General features: G+C 46.4%; 1 protein-coding gene across 1 annotated transcript in view; it reads right to left on the reverse strand.

Moving 5' to 3' along the window:
- The window catches only part of CHCHD3 (coiled-coil-helix-coiled-coil-helix domain containing 3), a 1,039,901-nt gene that overhangs the window by 57,387 nt on the left and 960,729 nt on the right, over positions 1-21,785 (reverse strand). Inside the window, exon 7 of the mRNA XM_078677453.1 lies at positions 13,983-14,118. Within this exon, the coding sequence (XP_078533579.1) occupies positions 13,983-14,118 (136 nt within the window). The remainder of the gene's footprint in view (positions 1-13,982; positions 14,119-21,785) is intronic.

The raw sequence follows: 21,785 nt of genomic DNA on the forward strand, positions 1-21,785 counted from the left end.
TCTCTCTCTGAAGTGTCTAGGCTATAATGCCATAATTGCGTGGGGCTCCACGGGGGGGTGTTGTGACCCCCTTGACTGAAGGGTAGAAAACCGGGGATGTCAGAATAATGCCTTCGTAATCTGCGGTGAATTGGCGCACTCCCATGGAACTACATATCCCAGAACACTAACTGTCCTGGGTTTGCTTTTAGTTACTAGGCAACCAGGCTGCCGCCTTCCATAGCGAACGGAGTCAGTGTGAGAGCAAGTCGCGGCAAACAAAGTGAGCGGGACAGAGGGTTGTAGACACATATGCTTCCCGCCACAGGGACACAAACCTAATTCCCTATTTTGTTAACAGTGCGCGACTCGAGAGAACAACACGGGACTTAACACGGGATTCGTCCAAACAAAACAGAACTCTAGTGCAAACGGCTGACAACGGAGCCGGTGGCTCCTTAAGCTCGCGGTGAACGCGAATAAGGTAGGATTGTTTCTACAATCTTTCATACCCAGACAGATTACGATAGAAGCACAATGATAGTAACCCGACCTCCGCCTTCCCCCTAGGTCTGAAAAACTTCACCGCACCATAGGGACGGCCCATACACGGACCAAAAAATAGTGAAAGGTACGTCTTGCAGTGTTTTGGTAGGAGGTTACCGCTGAGCGAGCGTTGAACGCTACTTGGAAATGACACTTTGATTTTAATTACCTTGTAGACGGCAGTTCCAAAGATGCACAAACTCCCATAGGATAACCACAGCTACAACCAAGGTACTATGGGATTTATATGTGGTACACTACTAGCAGTATAAAACAAGGAGGCCATAGTCAATTACACTTACACACTGTTACCTTTCTTTTACATATGTACAGACAGAAAATGACAAAGCCCTGAAGAGAACCCATAACTACTGTTTGGAGTTCGAAACGCGTCGGCATGAAAGGAGATGCAATTCATGATCATTGAAAGCTTTATACTCATGTCATTTGTGCACTGTGATTTCTCCTGCTAATGTGATTCTGTCTAATACTGTTCTTAAGAATTTGTCCATTGTTGGTCATTGAGGCTTGTAAAGTTAACCTGCCTTTTTTGAACAGTTCGAAATTGGTACAGTTGTCTTGTATGTCTCACTTCGTGATTTTTTTCATTTGGTTAATGTTGTATTACAGTTGATGTATTTATATGTTACACGTGCAGTGTTCCTTCTCTGTCATGAGATGTTATGATTTTTTCAAAAAAAGAATTGAAAACAAAGGTAAATAAAATACCTAACATATCTAATTAAAGTTGATGTGTTGCCTATAACCAAGGGCTAATGGAATAAGTGGGGCGGCAATTTTTTGTGTCAAAGTATTATAAGGTCCAGCCTTCCCCATTTCCTAAGGACCTAACTCCTTTTCTTGTTAAAAAAAAAAAAAAAAAAAAGAGTGATCAGCATGTCTTCCACAAAGGCTTCCGTCTTTCCTTATCAGTCGATTCCACCACTCCTAAAATTCATATGTTGTTTCATCTCAATCTAGCTTGGAGAATTCATTTCAGCCTTTATGAAAGAAAATATCTCGTTCATTTTTTGTAGCTGTTCTCTGTCATTGTGAGGTTCATCTCTGTTGTCGAAATTCTTTGTTTTGCTGCTGTTAATCTTTCTTAATGTTTATCTGTTGTTGTAGCCATGGTGTCTATCTGGTTATTTAGGAGGTCTATTTTTTAGTCAATAGGTGTGAGGCTTATTTTTGAAGTCCTAAGCAACACTTTCATTCCTGATTCCTCTATCTCGGTTTGTATCCGCGTCCACGGCCCCCACCACGGTATAGGAGTCCATACGCATGCCAGTGCACCGGACCTCAAGGGGGGTTTGGGAGGCAGCCGAACCCGTTGCGGTCTGCCCCCCGGGCAAATTGGGAGGGGGCGGGGCAAGCCGATTAGCGTCCATTTCGTGGTTGGGCTACATTGGGATTAGCCCAAAGTAAAAAAGTAGCCCAAGGGGTTTAAGTGGGGTTTTCGCGTGCTCCCATCCATCATTTCAGGTTTGGTGACCTGGTGGTTTTAGCGTTTTTCAGGCAGTTAGGTTTGATGTAGAGCTTAGGGGTTTTGTAGCGTGTTAGCTTCTCCCTTGTAATTATCATGGCTGCAGAAGACTACCGTGTTTAGGAAGCGGATCGCTTATTAAGTAAGGCCGGCTGGATTTGCTCATGCCGGAGGCCTCGGGGAGTGCTCGCCCGTTAGGCGTGCGTCAACGGCCGCCGCGGTGTATTGCCCCCCCCCCATGGAAGGCGTGAAAGGGGCAGGTGAGTGTTGGGGGCCGCGCATACGGGGAAGTCGCTGCCCCGTTAATCGGATCAGTGTTGCGAGCAGATGGGACGGAAACTGCATTGTAGGAGGGAGGCGGAGCCCGGCGGGGGAGCGCATCCCGCATCTCCCCGGCGGGTGCTGTGAAGGTTTGGGTCGCTAGTATATGAGGAGAACAGCCCCGCTTGTGGCACATGATCTTGAGCCTCCCGCAGTGTTGGAGGCTCCAGAGGTGTCAGCTGGGGGCGGGGCCCTCCGGCTGAGTGCATCTCCAAGGGCACCAGCCTGCAATAAGAAGCGGCGCAAGAAGGGCGGGAAGGAGGAGGCCCCTGGGTCCACGAGGGTGGTGGAGCGGAAGGGGAACAGGAAAGGGGGCAAGAAGGGAGGCTCAGGTTTGGAGACCTTGCCTGATGGACGCCTTCTGTCCAAGGTAGATCCATGTGTGGAGGAGGTTGGTGACAGGAAGGGGCCACGTGGGTCCAATAATGAGGTGGGCAGGGAGCATTTGGCCCAGTTCACACACACTGGGCAAGGCGGTGGAAGAGGGTGTAGGGGCCTGAGGGGGTGCAGAGGTTTCTCTTGTGGAGACCCAGGTTGGGGGAGGGAGGGCGAAGGTAGCAGCCCCTGAGCTTTGGAAGAAGTGGGGGGAGGAGTTGCCTAAGGAGTTAGAAACTGATGGAGTGACCGGGACTGTTTGGATATTTTCACCTCCTGGAATGAGGAGGTGCGCGGCGTGGATAGTGTAGACCTGGGGGAGGTGTATTTGTCACAGGGGGGGGGGTCAGTGGATTTTTTAGCTGGGGGAACAGGGCTTGCTGGGGCAGGGGTGAGGGGTGGGGTGTGCAGGGGGGAATCATTGGGAGCTGGGGCCGGGCCAAGTTGGGCCAGGTGTTGGGGTGCGGCGGGCTGGGTATTGAGCGATGAGGAGCTGGGAAGCGGTGGATCTTAGTGTGGTGGGGCGGACATGGGCGTCTAATACGCTAGGAGCAGGCAGGAAGAGGAGCTGGGAGAAAGAGGATAGGTAGGTCCAGCACACCAGACCATTCCTTAGCTTTCAGGCGGTGGAGCATCAGCGGGCGCCAGACTCGGCAGAGCTGTGAGCGGCTCCAAGGTGCCGAGGAGAAGGGAGTGTGGAGCCTCATGCAGCATACCCAGTACCGGTGTGGGATCACAGCGCGGCCGGCATAAGTAGGCCCCGGGCCGGCTCGCCGACCCCAACACCAGCTGGGCCTCAACTGTCCTCGTAACATCGTGGACGCAGGAGCTCGGAAGAATGGCATTTGAATGGTGCTAGGAGGGTGCAATCTGCACCTCCGGTTGAGAGGGCATGGGGTTTCAGGAAGAATGAGGAACTAGATTACGAGGAGGACAGCCTTGAGGAGGGCGAGTTGCGGGAAATTGAGGATGAGGGTGTGGGGAGCCGACTAATGCTTTGTCTAGTGTTTTATAGGTGTCACGACGCCCGGCAGAGCCCACGGGTTGGACATCGCGTTGGGACGAACGGTCAGCCCCATTGGCAATGCGGACTGCAGGACGGCGGGCTTACTCCTTAGAGCCAGGTAAACAGGATGGGGGATTGCGGCCCACCATGGTATCGGTGGGAGTTGGTGGGGGGGACAAGAAGGGGGCGGGGGCATGCTGCGGAAGGTAAAGTATGTTTTAGATGTGAGGGTGGGCATAGACGACGCAGGTAAGGCATCAGGAAACATGGGAGACAGGGTTAAGACTGCGGGAGTGGGAACAGAAGGCTCAGGTAAGGCGTTCAGGTGCCATGGGGACGGTATGGAGGCCAAAAAAGAGACAGTAGTAATAACGGCAGAGGAGCCCGAGACCAAGGTAGAGAGTAAGGAGTTAAAAATCAAACGGCTGCCTTACATGGGAGTGATCAAGCCTTTGGGCACGCACCTCATGTTGGCAACTAAGGAGCGAATCTGGAAGGGCGAGTATGTTGAGATGCTCAAACGTTTGCATCGAGAAGTTCGGGCGAAGGAGGGATCTAAAGAGGAGGAGTACAAATCGGCTAAGTGGCCGAAAGTGCCTCTCACAATTGAGAATTGGACAGCTGCCTTTTTGATATATGCAAGTGTGTATTGTGAAAATACCTGGAGAGGTGTGTGGCGCTGTTATAGTACATGGATGTGATCAGGAAGGCCCAGATTACCGGGGGGGGGGGGGGGGGGCGGGGGATATGCATGGGCGCAATAGGACGAGGAATTTAGGGCAAGCATTGCGTAGGACACTGAGGCAAAATGGGAGGAATTAGATACTGACTTGTGGCAACACACAATGGGGCTATCCGGGCAGGCAAGACTAGTTTCACGGCCAGCAGGCTACCACTCGTGTATTGGCCCTTTCAGGGGCGACCCACCCGGGGAGGGGTGGGTAGTACAGGTAGAGGACAGGCTGATTCAGGGGGGCATTCTGGGATTTTAATAAGGGACTCTGCATACAGGAGTTTTGTAGATTTCGGCATGACTGCTCGAAATGTGGAGGCAGACAGCCTTGGTTAACTGCTTCAGGGGCGGGCAGGGGCAGCAACAAGGGACGCAGCAGTGGCAGTCAGGGGGGTTTAAGGCAGGTGGACAGCAGCAGCAGACTTTCGCAGGCGGGCGAGGGGCTAAGGAGCCTGGGCCAAAGGGCTCGTACGCCAGTTATAACAGACAGATTGATCGCAGCCTTACAGGGCTATGGTAACCAGGAGGCTGCAGAACGTTTGCAGGTAGGATTTCAGGAAGGTTTTAGACTGGGGTATGGGAGACCTAGGATGAGAAGGTGGTCGGACAATTTACAATCTGCAAAAGCACATCCTGATATAGTACAAGAAAAATTGGACAAAGGTGAGCGAGGGCCGCATGGCGGGACCCTTTGACGATTGGCCACTGGAAAATTTGATTGTGTCTCCAATAGGAGTGGTGCCAGAAAAGGAACCAGGGCAATTCCATTTAATCCAGCATTTGTCATGGCCGGAAGGGAGTTCTGTGAATGATTTCATTGATGAAAGGGAGGCTACTGTTTCTTATTCGTCAGTTGACGTGGCCATGTCACTGGTAGTGACCGCGGGCGCAACGGCGATGATGGCAAAATGCGACAAAGTCAGCTTTCTGGTTGCTTACAGTCCACCCGGATAATTGGGATCTTCTGGGCATACATTTCAATGGTAAATGGTACGTGGACAAAGCATTACCAATGGGCTGTTCTATGTCTTGTGCATTGTTTGAGTGCTTTAGCATGTTTCTTCAGTGGTTGTTCTCGGAGCGGACAGGTCACCAGCTGGTAACACACTACCTGGATGACTTTTTCTTTGTGGGCACCTCAGACTCCGCGGACTGCCAGGCAGCTCTGGACAGTTTCCATGATATCATGAGGGAAATTGTGGTGCCTTTGGCACCACAAAAGGCAATGGGGCCCTTCATGGCTCTTTTCTTTTTGGGCATGGAGTTGGACTCTCAATTGATGGAGGCACGCCTTCCAGAGGACAAAAAGCAGCAAATGTTGGGGCTGCTGGCGACAATGTTGTCGAAAGGCAAGGTCACAGTAAAAGAGATTCAGGTGCTTCTGGGTCACCTCAACTTTGCTTACAGAGAGGTGAGAGTAGGGAGGACGTTTTGCAGAAAACTGGGCAGGGCACTTGCAGGACAGAGACCTCCACACCATCACGTGCTGCTGTCTGCGGGAGTGCGGGAAGACTTGCGAATGTGGCAGTTTTCTTGCAGGATTTTAACGGAATTCCATTGATGCGGAGGGTGACAAGGTGTGGGATGTTCAAATTTTTTTTCCGATGCAGCGGGCAGTAAGGGCTTGGCCTCTATTGGGAAATGGTGTACTGAACAGTCGCCTGCAGAGTGGTTGCGGAGGAGTATTGCATTTTTGGAATTCTTTTCCCTGGTGATGGCAGTCAGACTTTGGGGGAACACTAGCCGCACAGGAAGGTGACTTTCAGGATTGACAACATGGCGGTTGTTGAGATTGTAAACCGCTAGTCTGCCAGGGATGAACGGGTTTTGAAGTTAATGAGGGTGTTTGTTTTGGGTTGCTTACATTTTGATATCGCTTTTACAGTGTTGCATGTGCCAGGAGTGGACAATGACATAGCAGATGCTTTGTCTTATTCACTGTGGGGGAGATTACGTGGGCTAGCCAAGGACGCAGACAGGACTTGACCCCCATGCCGTAGCAATTGTGGTACGCAACACCCCAATTCAGTTTCACCACTCCTTCCAGGCACAGCTTATTCTCAATCTTTGGTATATTGACACTGCTGGCAGCACTTGTATCCCCTGCCACGTTACTGCTGTAAAATTAGCTAATATAACCAATGTTTCAAGTGACCTGAAAGAGATTCTGTCACAGGCAGTGGGTGTGCTGAACTGGAATCATACACTGCTTTAAAATAAAGAAGGCTGCAGGGTAATCAATGGATCACTACTGACATTGGTAAGGACAAGTTTACAAGTTGCAGTCATACAATTCCTTGTTGGGAGAGTTTTTGGCCTCAGTAACAACCTCTGACCAGTTACACCAACGTTTTAACACTCGAAGGAGACAACCCAATAGACTGAGATCGATTATTGAAAAAGAAGGATGCTGACAGACATGATTATAATATCGTTAGACAACGAAATATTAACAGAGCAAAATAAAGGTATCTACTGACACTTTCAATGCCGGATCAAATACAATCTGCCTGGCCCATGCAAGAGTCATCAGAGGAACTCTGCTCATTTTATTCTTGATCTTGACTACTCTGTTCAAAAGAAAATGAAGGGGGAGCCATAAAAAGCACAGTTTCAAAATAAGTAGTTTAACAATGTATTTATTTCTTGAAAAACTATGCCACCTTGCCAGCCCCTTGCTATTCAAGTGTTTGCAACTGTCTGAATCTATGTTACAGGTTCCAACTGAAGATGGGAGCTGTTTTCTATGGACTGCTTTGTCATCTTAAAAATGTGATGTTCATGCTCCTTGCAGTTTTGTCATATCAACCGGATATGAAGCCTAAGACTAAGGGGCATAGATCTATAACAGGCATATTTTAGTAGCTAGAGAGGTTCAAATCTCACACTTAAATCATCTCAAGCTGCTGAGAGGATGCTGGATCATGTACACTGAGAAGCAAGCTGAGCAGCTGCTCTTGACACCTGTATATATGTGCGGGAGGGGACAGAGAAAAGAGACTAGGAGTACACCCTGCCCAACTTCTACCCTGTCTGTGACAGCATTTATTCCTTCCAAAGTGTGTCCAGGAGTCCATAACCATAACACTCCCTCTGGTTATGGTAGTGTAGATATTTTATTGTAGAACTGATTTAAGCGGGATATGCAAACAGAGAATTCTACAGAACTTAGCAGTAAAACATTATGGAGATCTAATAGAATTTTAGGTATGCACTTTGATAGTTTCATAGAACAGTGCAAGTGATCTTGCTGCAAGTCTTCAAGTTGGAACTGCTAATTGAGAGGCGCTAAAGAATGTTAACAAATAAAGATAAATTTGAGGTGACAAGTTATCTGCGTTTTTGTACCAAAGACCATTCTGTTTAATTCATTCACAAGGGACATTGCAGTAGCATGGTTGGAAAAGAAAGTATACCTCTGTAAAAGAAATCTGCAACTGGCAAGAGAAACAAAGAATTATGAAAACAAACAATAGCCAGTCCGTAGCAATAAGGATTCTATGCCGTGGATCAATATAAGAAATCCGGGGAACAGAACAGTCACTAAGGAAACATATTTTGGGTCATCTTAGCCTCAAAGTTTTCACACATCGTTAGAAGGTAGCTTACAGTGCCTTTGTAATATTTGAGTGCACAAAGAGAAAAAAATAGTAATCAAAAAAAGTTTTGTTACTAATGTACATATAATTGGTGAAGCTCTTAAGAATATGCATCCTGTTGGATGGGCTTGGATACAGGGACACACAGTTGGCATTGTTTGGCATACTGGTGCACCCGCACCCTTAACCAGTATCCCCTTGAGAATAGCTATTCAAAATGCTGCAGTCTTAAGCATGAGTAAGAAACAAGAGGTACTGTGAGTGCGGGGACGAAAATGTCCCCCTGCAACACGTTTCAAGCATGCACCCGGGCCCTTGGTAACCCATGAAGTTAAGCTCTGGGATTTTGCCTATTATTTTTCTTTTTCCCTTGGTGCCCATGACAATCATGTGTACGCTAAGAGCTACCGACATATGGACTGAGACTGAAAGGTCTGAAGAGGGCACCATGCATGTCTTCCATGGTAAGCAAGACAACTATCAGCTGAAATGGATTGCCCTAGAAAGACAATGGTGGCAGAGTTTTAATTTACAGGGTCTTGACAGGACCTTTGTACCTGTTCCTAGCGTTCGGTGGCCGGCCTACTGGACTCCCGTTTAAAGTGGTCGGTAAAGTCTTCTATAATCTAGTCTTTCGATGCTCTCAGTGCGCATGGCTAGGCACATTTGTACGCTATGTATGTGAAGTAGGATGAGGCAGGAGTGTGAGAGAGTCGTGGATAAAGAAAAACCAAAGGAAATGATGGACGGAGCGTTGACAATACAAGCACTCACCCCCAGTCAACTGATCTGGGTTTAATCCATCACCGTTCTTTAGCCCACTCTGCCACCCCAGTTCAGACATGGCCATATGCAAATCAGTCTGACCCTGTGCCTCATGGGAACAGTCCAGCCCGAACTGCCAAGCCATGCCTTCCCTGAACCGGAAACAAGCTACCGAGGACCGGTTTCTGGCATTTCATCCGTCTTCAGCCCGGCTTGCTTGAATCCAGTGGCAAAGTGAGCAAGGGACTCACGTCTGAGAATACCCTGCCAACTTATGGTGAACAAAGAAAAACCAAAGGAAATGATGGACGGGGCGTTGACAATACAAGCACTCACCCCCAGTCAACTGATCTGGGTTTAATCCATCACCGTTCTTTAGCCTACTCTGCCACCCCAGTTCAGACATGGCCTTATGCAACTCAGTCGTGGATGACTGAGAGCACATGGTAAACAAGTTGTACAAAATGGAGGTTGCCTGCCAGGTTTTACATGTTTATTGCTGACACTGCAAAGTACCAGGGCGATAACAGTGGAGCAGGGATCTGTGGTAAGCCGCTGGATTCCTGGCCACCAAAGTGTCTGCCTTGGCTGCCCACAACTGGGTGTTGAGATCTATTCTGCTCTCCTTCTTGGCTTTGGAAAGTGCAGTGGGGATGCACGATTGAATTGACTCTAAACATGATTAACTCTGAACCAAGTAAAAAGCTTTACGAGGCTGGGACCACTGAATTACAAAGTGAGTCTCTCAAACTCCACAAAGTGCAAGTCGATTGATTTACTGTTACTTGGAACAGCGTTATTTTGTGGTTTAAAGAACTGTGCACTGTGCTGCTTTGTGTGCTGGTGTGGCCTTTGCCTCCATTTGCCATTACCACCTATTTTAGCCAACTTACAAATTCCTGATCCAACGGCCAGTAGATCACCTTACACAGCGCGTATCAGAATGGGATCCTCTCTTTTACGGGCAGGGGTTTTATTCAGGTTTGTGACCAGTGTGGAACTGAGACTTTATCCAGCACAGCAGCTTTGCGAGCCTGCAGGAGAAGAGACGGGCCAGGTGAACAAAGGAGCTGTAACCGGAGAGGTTGTGCCCCCTGGGCCAGTTTTCTGACATCACATCAGGATATAAATGGTCACAATGCTTTACCTTGGCGTGACGGAAAGGGCAGAAGCAGAATCACTTGCTACTTATTTCTTTATTAAACAGTTTTCTATAGCGCGAACAAGACGCTTGGGTATCAGAGCGCTTCACATTACATGAACGAGATTACATTAGACAGTTTTAGTTTGGTATACTATCATAAGGGTTGACTAGGATTACAAGGTTATATAGAATAAACAGTGTCCTGAGGTAGGTTAGGTAATAGTTATACGTGAGTATTAAGTCTTCCTGTATATGCTTGTTTTTAAGTGTCTTTTCATGTGCCTTCTATATTCTCCAGTCAATGGAATATCTTGGACGTCACTGAGTAGAAGAGTTAGCGCCTAGAGATAATGTATATCGAAGGAACTTACTCATTAGAAATATCTTGGTTTCCCTCTTAAAAATTGCTGAGTTTGATAAGAAGTTCATCAATCATAGAGCAGGTCTCCTGTCTGACTTAAGAGATAAATGGATGAGGGACGGTATTGAACTAAACGACGAGGACTGGCAATCGGCTGTGTCCTCCCCGAAGGAGGTTGCGATCCCAGCTCGATTGCGGCTAGTCCAGTTGAAAATATTACATAGGGTATATGTCACAGGTCCATGCTTGGTCCGGATGGGGTTATCTGACGAGGGTTTGTGTAGGCGAGGGTGTGGGCAGGTGGGCACATTTCTTCATATCCTCTGGGAGTGTCACTATATGGCGGATTATTGGAGTTTGATACATGATGTTATGCGAGAGGTACTGGGGGTCACGGTGTTGCCGGAGGCGAGGAGATGCCTCCTTAATATTTACGAACCTACAGACCTGAACACGGCGCAGACTAGGTGGGTTACTCTGGGGGCAATGATAGCAAAACGAAATATAGCACAACAGTGGGGAGCCAGACAACTGCCCACCCTTGAGGACTGGATGGAAAGTATGGACTGGTGTATGTTCCGGGAGAAAACCGTATATCTTGCCAGAGGCCGACCCCAGAAATGGATGACTGTTTGGGGTTCGTGGAATCGATACAGGGGGGAGATCTGTGTGCCTCCAGTTGATCCACTGCCAGATGTACTTGCGTCTCCGTGACCCTTGAATGTAAAATATTGTGACCTCCCCCCCCCTCCTCTCTTTTCATATTTTTCGGAACATTAATGATATGTTGTAGTGATATGTGGGAAAGTTTAATTTTCTGTACTGTACACTTGTGTTAATAAAAAGAAATATTAAAAAAAAGAAATTTTTTTTTTAATTGCTGAGTTTGGAATTTTTCTGATATTCGGGGGAAGTGAGTTCCAGATTCTAGGGGCCGCTCCTGAGAATGCTCTATGTGAGGCACAATAAGTTTATCTCCTGCGATATTAGTATTTACCTTTAAGTATTACACTCTATGCATTTGTGTTTTATATGTTACTCACTGTGAGCAGAATAAATTATTTTTTATTACTAAATTAAAGCATTGAATGGATAATCAATACTGGCAATTAGTTAGCGAGTAACTAAGCTCAGGGTCTCTAACACACCGCCTCCCTCAGTAATCCTCAAATAGCTCGACCCACAATCCTAGGAGTCAAGCTCAAAAGGGCTTTACTTGATGTTGATTTTCTGTGCTCTTGTACGGCAGTGCCAGGACACGGGAGGCAAAAGGACGTTATTACTTCTATAGAGTCTCAGTAATCCCTGCGTGCCCAATGGCTGCCAAACCTGTTGACAGTGGGTTCTACTTGTCTTCATGAGCTCCAGACACACCATAGCAATACCAGCGTGCACTGCCGGTAGGAGTGTTACGCGGGTCCAGTTTAGAATCGAGCGAAAAGAAGCAGGAAAAGAAAAAGTTAGCCAAAGGAGTAGGTAAAGCACTTCCAAACTGCGTGTCAAACTAGAGTGGTAAGATCTGACCTCCCTGTCCTACATCTACCCGTGCTACCATGCACACTGTGAACACGCCGTCTACCTGCTGGCTGACTGCTGCTCAAACACGATTCCTTGACAATAATGTGCACCTTCCCCATTCCAACACATTACTGGAGAGTCGGATTTACTGGAATGCAGTCCTCTAGGCTTCTAAATATTGCCTCGTTAGGGTTTTTTTTTATAGTTTGGAGTAGAGAGGTATGAAGTGAGTTTATGACTATCACTCAAACATTCCTGGACAGCACTGACCACCTGGAATTTACATCTAGCATCACCCTCTCTCTGTCCAAGGAATCAGAGAATTAAGAAAAATAAAATAAACTCTTGCAGAATAGGCAACTTTGATGTCCATTCTATTTTTTCAACATCCAAACCTTGAATTTGAACGAGGCAGATGCAAAAGTGATTATGAATGGATTACATTTTTAGGCGCACACCAACTTAGAAAGGTCTCTTGGTGCACTATACTACACTACACGCATAGTGACTGCTGTGACACAGAAAAAGCTTCATGACACAAATGGAAGGAAAGGAGGATATGAAGGTAAGATGCCCAAACTTCGGGAATGGAGCTACAACCCATAGAAATATACCTGCTGCTTCTAATCTAGTATTGAAATAAGTGCATTTGGGGAATAAAATGTACTCAAAAAGGTACATAGGGCATCCCGAGAAGAGTTTCAAAGGCTTACTTGGCAATCAACTTTTGCAAAGGCACTGTTAGTCCTGAAAAGGGTGAAACGTGCTAAAATTAACCCACGACGAGGAGAAAGAAACCAAAGTTGAGGGAATTCCACCCCAGTAGGCTGAACAGTATAAGAACACAGTGAAACCCCAAGACATGGACGCCACACCTTTTGCCCTCCCACCCCATTCCCAAGTATTCAAGAGAAGTGAAAAATGTAAGAAAAAGATGTAAACAGAGAATGGGGAAGTCTGATACGGCTTTGTATACAAGAAGAATAGTGTATGTACTAACTCTAAGTATAACTTTGAGTGTGCGTGAATGTGTGAGGTGGAACATGAATTATAACAACTGTCAACACATGAAAACCTGCACTAGGCTTTAACAGGGGCGCATACACACATGACTAGTTTCCAATTTGCCCTATGCAAACGCTCCAGCGTATTTATCTTGAGTTCAATTGGTTCCTCTAGGATTGACGATACTCAGAATGTCACTCTTACATATTGCAATGATCCACTACTGATTCATTCAACTTTGAAAATGCTGTAGATGAAGCTGCACTCGCTGAATTATATCACTCTGAACAAATTTGAAGTCAACTATCAACATTCTGTTGGAGTGGACAATTGCTATTCACAAGTTAGAAGTGTAAGATTATTTCTTATTGGGAGATATCCCGGGTGCTCATTTGAAGTGTAAAGGATCATCAATAGATTGACTGACAAGTTCGGTTGAGTGAAAAGCTATGATTGAACAAACAAGAAGAACTGGTCTGGCATTTATTCCCACTAATTCAATGAAGCCCATCACTTTAAATTTGTTTTATTAGTTTTGTATCAGGCTGAGTTGATGTTTGAGAGCACTAATTCAATTTCAAACAATTTGAAGATAATGGTCGGAAATCTGATCATGCTATGCCCTTGAGTGACCGTCCAATCTCACAAATACGTTAAGACGAATACCTAATGGAGGCTCTTGGCTTTATCGGCCATCCTAAAGATAATCAAGTACTGGGAAGTAGAACATTCGCTGAACAGCCCTGCCCTTGGACAAAATGAATTCAAATCACTCATAAAATCAAGGTATGAAAAAATTAATTTGGAGAAGGACCTTAGTTATCCGACCACAAAAATATAACTCTATGTCCTAAGCAACCCAAAAGTGAGAGACTTTGAACCAAAAAACCTCTGAAGTACATTTACCTCATAGATAGACTTTTCTTTTAGTTGAACAAATCCTGGGGTTGGTAACCCACCAGAGAAAGGAAGATTACGTTTCTGCAATAACGGCCTGTATCTAGCTAACAACACATGTTGAGTGCTTTTCAAGCAGTAAACAAAAAAGTATTTGAACCCTTTTTTGGAATAGATGTTCCAGCAGCTTGCGCGACAAAGACATTATTGCTTTATAGAGCTTCACTCGATGCATTCTTCCTCTCACCTGTTTGGCGCTGTTCACGCAGTGGAGATACTGGCTGGCCAGAGATGAGCAGTTCAGGGTCTGCTTAGGGTTCTGCTGGTAGCACTGGAGAATTTTATCCTGCAGATCGGCACATATCGGGCTAGCTTCATACCGCCTGGAGAAAAAAAATAAACAAAGACATCGTTTTTCATTCAATACATTCGTCCTTTCTTCCTGAATGATCAACAGAATAGTTTTGGAAGTCATAGGAGTTTCCTAGCCCGACTGCTCTTCTTGTTGGGCATTCAGATACTATTGTCACTGCATGAATATATCTGAAAACAGGTAGACCACACTCAATGCGAAAACTGCAGGGCTGTCACAAACTAGGCACAGTACACTGATAAATATATTTCAAAACAACAAACTTTATTATGAATATAATTGTAACAGTTGCGTGACTCAAATCTTTATTTGAATCTAGGTAGTCTTCACTGCTATCTCCCAGGGAAATGTATTACCTTGTATCTCACTTGCACTGCTCTACACATCTATGTTAGGGGAAAAGGTGAAGGGATTAACAAAACAGAGCGCTTCTTTGAAATTGAAATAACATTGCCTACTATGGCACTAATTCCTGGCTTAGACCAATGGTGGCTTCAGCAAAATGACCAAGTATAAGGTCGGTATCAAATGTGATGGGTTCAAATAGGAAAACACAGCCACAGGGATCTTACAGAAAAAATAGAATAAAAGTCTATCACTATAGTGATTCTTGAACTCCCAGACTATTCATGTTATTGCTTTAATGTATTGAGTTGTTTAGCGCACACTCCATCTTCTTCCATAGTCAAGGCTCAAGGAGCTTCCTTGGAAGGTAGGCCTCAGCCCCATTCAACCCATCAATATGTTCTCCGTGTCTCTTTCTTTGTCATCCTAACTATACCGACCATATACAAAGAAAGTAAAATTACCAGTGGGCTCTCCCAAGAATAGTAAATTATTGTCTTTAGGAGCACAAAGTAACATCTGTACTTGCTCATGCATTCAATCCTTATTCTTGCATACTCCCAGGAAGAGCATAAAGGGTTTTAATAACTGACGCGGATGAAGTTAAGACATCAAATCATAAATTAATATATTCTTCAAGCGATCTAGATGGAAGTGAGCATTTTCCCTGAAACTGGCATCCAATGTATAATTTCTACGGGGTGCATGAGTGGCAGCCCACGTGGTGGTTTCACAGATCACAGCTACAAATACATAGGACACTAACACTGCTTGGACCTTTACTGTGAGATTATGAACTAGGTCAGGAGAAGAGATTCCAGCTGCAGCATAACATTCCTGCATACAGCAAATGTCAGAGCTTGCATGGCTACGTGGGCTAGGCTCAGGTGAAATTGTGCTTACACTGGTGTAATCTCTCATACTTTCCGGCAGGAGTAGAACCCAAGCGGTTGTCCTCGTCACATGCAGTTTTGCACAGTTTTTGGGCAAAAGGCGTTCTTGCAAGCATAATGGACGGGAGGATTCATTTCATGCTAAAAATAGTGCAACAGGCCAGAACGAGTTATCATGTATTGACACCCAGATTTGGATACTTTTTTGGCCATTTTGCATAAATATCTGATAAAAAGATAGCCTCTCTGAATTTTGTACGACTTTTATATAATGGTGGTGTGCTTAGTTTTCTCAGTCTTTTAGAAAAGAAATAAAGGAAGGGCATATTCTAATTTATATGGCAATCAGGAAGGCCTAGTGACTCTACATTGTCATGCAACTCCTTTGTGACTTACAATTTCCTTAATAAGAATAGAAATGGGGAATTCTTTTCCATGTGAACAAGTTACTAACCTTCGGAAACACCTTATCAGGTAGAGACTATCTAGCCCCAGATTCCTTACCTTAGAATTATCTCCATGTGTCAGACTGGATCTGCAAACTTTTTTCGTGAGCAGTACCCCTGCCTGCCGATAAGTGGCATCATTCGCTCCATGTGGCATCGTTCGCACCAGAAGGGACGTGTGCGATGTCTATATAGGTGCCACACCAGCGTGCTGACGTCAGTTTCTTATCCTGAATTTCCATGCCAGGAGCGCAGAGTCATGAAGAACACATCACTGATGTGGAAAACTAAGGCTCTGAAAGGGGAACAGCTCTCTCCCTAGAATTCCGTTTTCAGAGTGAAGGGGATGGTTGGGTCAGTAAGGAATCTGCAGGCTGAGAGAGTCTGTACCAGATAAGCTGCTACCAATGGTAAGTAACTTAATTCAACTTATAAAGACTTCTAGCAGCAGATTCCTTACCTTAGAATAGATACCCAAGCAATACCTCCACGGAGGTGGGTTAGCGAAACCGAGTCACACTAGAGAGTCCTACAGGCCCGAAAGAGCAAAGTGTCTGTCCTGATGGGCCTGAGTGCCCAGGCAGTAATACCTCCTGAATGTGCATATAGAAGATGTGTTGCTGCCTGGCAGATATCCAGGACCGAGACTCCATGGACTAACGCAGTCGTCGCAGCCTTAGCTCTGGTGGAATGAGTGCTTTTTGGCCAATGCGCAGCAGATCTTAATGCAGAGCACAAGGAATTGGGTGACGGTCAGTTTCTGCACAGCCTTTCCCTTCTTTGCTCTGACATACCTCACAAAGAGTTGGTGGTCCACCCGGAACTCTCTCATGAGCTCAAGGTAGAACGACAAACCTCTTTTTGGGTCCAGTCAGTGAAGTTGCTCCTCTTCTTTAAAGGGACGTGACAAAGCATACAAAGTAGACAGAGTGATGAACTGGCATGCATGAAAAGGAATAACCACTTTCAACAGAAAGGAAGCTCCAGTGTAAAGAACCAGCTTGTCTGGGTAGATGTTCAGGTGTGGAGGCTTGGATAACAAAGCCTGAAGCTCACTAACCCTCCAGTCAGATGTTATTGACACCAAGAAGGCAGTATTGATGGTAAGGAGCCTGAGAGTACAGAGCTGCAAGGGCTCAAAGGGAGTGCACAACAGGAGAATCAGGACTAGATTAGATCCCACAGAGGCATGATGAATGAGGAAACAAATGTTGCAAACCTTTCAAGACCCAATGGACAATAGGGGATTTGAAGTCTGGTCAGGCAACCGCGGAAAGGCTGAGATAACAGAAAGGTAGCCCTTTAAGGTGCCAAGAGAAGAGCCCTACTGGGTAAGGGAAAGGATAAATAACAGGACCTTAGCGAAGGGAGCAGAAATAGGATGAACCGGTTTCTCAGCACACCGTGCCACAAACTTGCCCCAATGGCAGGCGAATATAATTTTGGTGGAGGGATGCCTTGCTGCCAAAATAACATTGCAGACTTCCGGCAGAAGGTCAAAAGCTGTCAACTGTTGCTGCTCAATCTCTACGCATGCACAGATGTAGGCGGAGCGATGACAGGTTCGGGTGGAGAACCTTTCCTAGCTGCTGCGACAGAAGATACTCCTGAAGGGACAGCCTGATTGAAGGACCAATAGCCATGCTCAACAGCTCAGGATACACCAAGCCCTCCGAGCCCAGTCTAGACCCACAAGGATGCCATGGGCTGGTTGTTCCTGATCTTCTTGAGAACTATGGGTAGGAGTGGTATGATTGGAAAGGCGTACAGGAGGCCTGAACTCCACTCAAGACTAAAAGCGTCTCCAAGCGAGAGCTGCCTTGGAAAATCCAGAGTGCAGAACTGCTGACACTGCATGTTCTCGGCAGTGGCGAACAGATCTAACCAAGGCTGTCCCCAATGCTGAAAGAGACCTTGCACCACCTCCGGATGGAGGTACCACTCGTGAGACGCTAGGCATCTTCGGCTGAGTGGGTCTGCCCTGGCGTTCAGGGAGCCCGCCAGGTGTTAAACCACCCAGAATATGCTGTGATGTTCCAGCCTTGTCCAGAGATGTAGGGCTCTTGACAGAGGGTCCACAACCCCACCCCACACCCGTTTGTTACAGTACCACATGGCGGTGGTGTTGTCCGTGAACAACTGTACTAGGCTTCCCTTGATGGCTTTAAGTGTCAGCTGGATCACCCAGGGCACCAGAAGGTTTATGTGGAGTCCGGATACTGCCAGAACAAGAGGCCTTTGATCTCCACATCTCCCAGATGGCCATCTCATCACAGGAGTGACGCATCTGTCACCACTGTGAGATCTGGCTGGGGAAGGGAGAGGAGACTACCGCTGACCCAATCGCGGTTTGTCAACCACCACTGCAGATCTTTTGCAGTTCCCTCCGAGATCTGACCATGTCGCAGAGATTCCTCTGATGCTGCACCCACTGGAACTTCAGTCTCCACTGCAGAACCTGCATATGCCAGTGGCCATGTGTAATCAGCAACCTCGGAGTCAGTCTAACCAAAACCCAGGATAGAGGCTGAAACATTGGTATCATTGCCTGAATATCCGGGTTTCGCTGCTCGGGAGAATAGGCCCCAAACTGCACCATGTCCAGAACAGCTCTGATGAAAGGGAGCATCTGAGAGGGAGTCAGGTGTGACTTTGGCATCTTAATATCAGCCTGGGATGCGCCCGCCTTCTACAGTCAGTCATCGAGATAGGGAAAACTGTTAACCCTGATCTCTGCAGATGGGCTGCAACCACTGCCATCATCTTCGTGAACACCAGAGGGGTATGGGTAAGGCCAAAAGGGAGCCCTGCAAGTGAAAGTGCTTGTGGCCCGCCACGAACCACATGTAACACCTGTGGGGAGGCAGAAGGGGAATGCTGAAAAGCACATCCTGCAAGTCCAACTCTACCATCCAGTCTCCCGGGTCAAGGGCAGATAGGACCTAAGCGAGTAGGAGCATGAGCATTTTAAACTTCTCCTTCTTGAAGAAGAAATTGAGAGGGAACATGTCTAGGATAGGAAAAAAGCCTCCGTCCTTTTTGAGCACCAGAAAGTAGCTGGAACAGCAACCACAACCAACTTCTTGCATCGGCGACTTCTCTATGGATCACTTGGCAAAGAAAGCCATCTCTTCCTGGCAGAGCAAGGTAAAATGATCCTTTGTGAGCCTGCAAGCATGTGGCATGGGTGGAGGGGTAGTCATAAAGGGCAATTTGAAAATCCATAGGTCTGATGTTACAGACTTCCAGGGGCCATGGATGAGGTATCCTGCCTCCCACAGGGTGCTCATGATGGTAAGAGGGCATACTAAAGGTGTTTGGAGGCTGCGGCTACCGGTGAATGGTGGATTGGCCCGATCTCTGGCTGCCTGACCCACAAGGCCTGTGAACTCATGTGTCCTCGGCCACACAGAAGCTGGGAGACTTGCGCACCATGGTGGCTGGGCATGTAAGATGCGGCTGGAAAGCGTCAGACAAACACAAGGAGAGCCCCCCACCACCGACGGAATTGTTCCGGATAAGAAGGTGGTCATTGGAGCACCGAGACTGGCAGGCAATCCTTCAAGACCCAGGAGATGCTTTTGTGTCCTTTTCTGGAGTCCCATCTTCGCACTCTGAATGGATTGGACTGGGGAATAATGCAACCGCCTACCGGGAACCGATTCAAATTGTGTGTGGTGGAAAATCTGGTAAAGGGGAGACTGACTTAGGCGAAAGTGGGAACGTCAAACAGCAAAGCCAGAAAGAAGATGGGGTGCACACTTTGCATAAGTACCTCAAGTATAAGTATTTCGAAAACAATTGTAAATACACACCTCACGCCATGCAGAATTGTGTTTGCCACTTGTTGCTTTCTGTAGCTCGAGTCTCCCCTCTCGAGACCGGTCTTCATTAAAGGAAGAAAACAAAACAAACCCCTACACTACAGTGCTACTGCTACGAGTCCCCCAAAGGTTTCTATAGTGCTTCACTAATCCCGTGACCCCGTTACCGGATCCGCAGACATGAAATAGTAGGACAGATACCAAATTAAGCAAGGATGGCACTAAAAGACAAAGCAGGCCGATCCGAGCCACAACAGAGACAAGACAGAAATTGATGCAGAAAGAGAGGGGCAGCATCTTAAAACATACATGACAATGCTAATCCCTCCCCAGTGATTACAGAAGCACGTGAGAGGCAAGTGATGTATGTGCTAAGCAGCCCAGTCTATTGATCCTGCCAGATGACAACATAATATTTTATTCATCAATGAAGGCTGCTGTGGGCTCTCTGGGGTTATACCTTATGAATTTTGAATTTTAAAGTGGGCCAATTGCACAAAAGGATATATCATGTGTCTTCTACCGGAACAGAGCTCAAGGGCCACTCTCTAAAATGATGAGGAAACTATAGATCAAAAACATAATAATGTAGATATTGTCATTTCGACAAGTAAAACTAGTTTACGACCAGAGCACACATACCATCGAAAAATGGGGAACAAAAATATAACCTACCTCTACACAATATTTTTTATTTTTTATTTTAGCAGTGTAGAGGCCTTCTACAACTGAGCAATATCACCAAACTGATGTGACATTGGGCCATGCTTTTCAAATCTATTCAAAATAATTGTTAATAAAAATGGAGGCGAGGTGTGTAGAAGCTTCAGTGTTCGATTTGTAGCTGGCAGGGGGTTTAGCGTTTGTTTTCCTCTACATCCCTCATGCTTCTAATCAGTAGAAACAAACGACCAATCGCAGAGTACTGTGGGACGTTCACACACCAGGTCTCTGGGCTTGGGACTAATTTCCAATACATCATGGACCATGATTAATGGTGAAAAAGATTGCCCGGCCTCGGAGTGGCACCTGCAGAATAATGTCTGTAGAGCATCTGGATTTCAGATTTCCCTGACTTAAACACTCCTTGGGAAGACCCCGGTGCAGCCTGGTCTCTCGTGGAGTTGGAAATAACATTTCCTTTAGATAGGGCCATTGCTTAAACTGTACTGGTGGTTGTAGGTGGTGGGCACCGGTACTGACTCAAACATATTTCCACCATCGGGCCTTGACATAAAGCCAGAGAGAGAAAGGCTGAAAAGGAGGAGTAAGAGAGATAGGAAAACAACGACCAGAGGAAAGTGAAAGGCTGCAAAGACTCTCCAACAGTGAGATAAAAATACAGGACTATTAGGGAGATGGAAGAAAGAGGCAGAGGTGTAATCTCGACAGAAGTAGCGTTCGGTAACCCCGGCATTCAGCACTAGGCTCCAAAAGCTGAAAAGATGTTGACCTTCTATACTTCTACATTTATTCTACAATAAATTAAGCATTTAATGGAGCTCTTGGAATCTTCGAGCAGGTTTGAAATAAAATGCCTTCCACGTGGTACTACAACTAAACCTGTGGCCTCGTGCCATTGGCAAGATTGGACTGTTTGATCGATCCTGGCCCCTCTCATGCTTATCACAGAACTGAGGAGCAATTGGAAGAAAAAGAGCCCAAAAGCCCTTGCGTTACCTACAAGAACTGGATTCACGTTTGTAAGTGGGCACATTTCTCAAAGTGCTCCCTCCCGCAAACCCGGGGTGCCCCATTTTCTTGTTTTGCAGAAGCTACAATTAAACCCATAAAAAGGCCTGTGTATGCAAATCTGATTCTGTGGATGATTTAATCGCAAAATAACATTTGTACCTCATCTTGGGTAATATGCTTTAATGGATGTTTTATTAATTTCATGAGACTATCTCAGTGTTCTTCATACTTATAAACTTCGTGTAGCTTCCCCCGAATAGTTTTTCTCCACATCTCCATCTACGCAGACCCTTGTTAATCACAGCTAGCTGCATGAAATAAGTGCATAAGAGGTAACCGACATCACATCAACTGCCCCATCCCCGGTATTCCGTCATCCTCGGAGTATATCGATTTTCGGGAGCACGTGCAGTTTGCAACTTAAGACTGAGCAGGCCTTGAATGATAAAAACATATGCAAAAACAAGCCGAGCC

The sequence above is a fragment of the Lissotriton helveticus genome, chromosome 1_1 (genome assembly GCF_964261635.1).
Source record: "Lissotriton helveticus chromosome 1_1, aLisHel1.1, whole genome shotgun sequence".
In the NCBI taxonomy this organism is placed as follows: domain Eukaryota; kingdom Metazoa; phylum Chordata; class Amphibia; order Caudata; family Salamandridae; genus Lissotriton; species Lissotriton helveticus.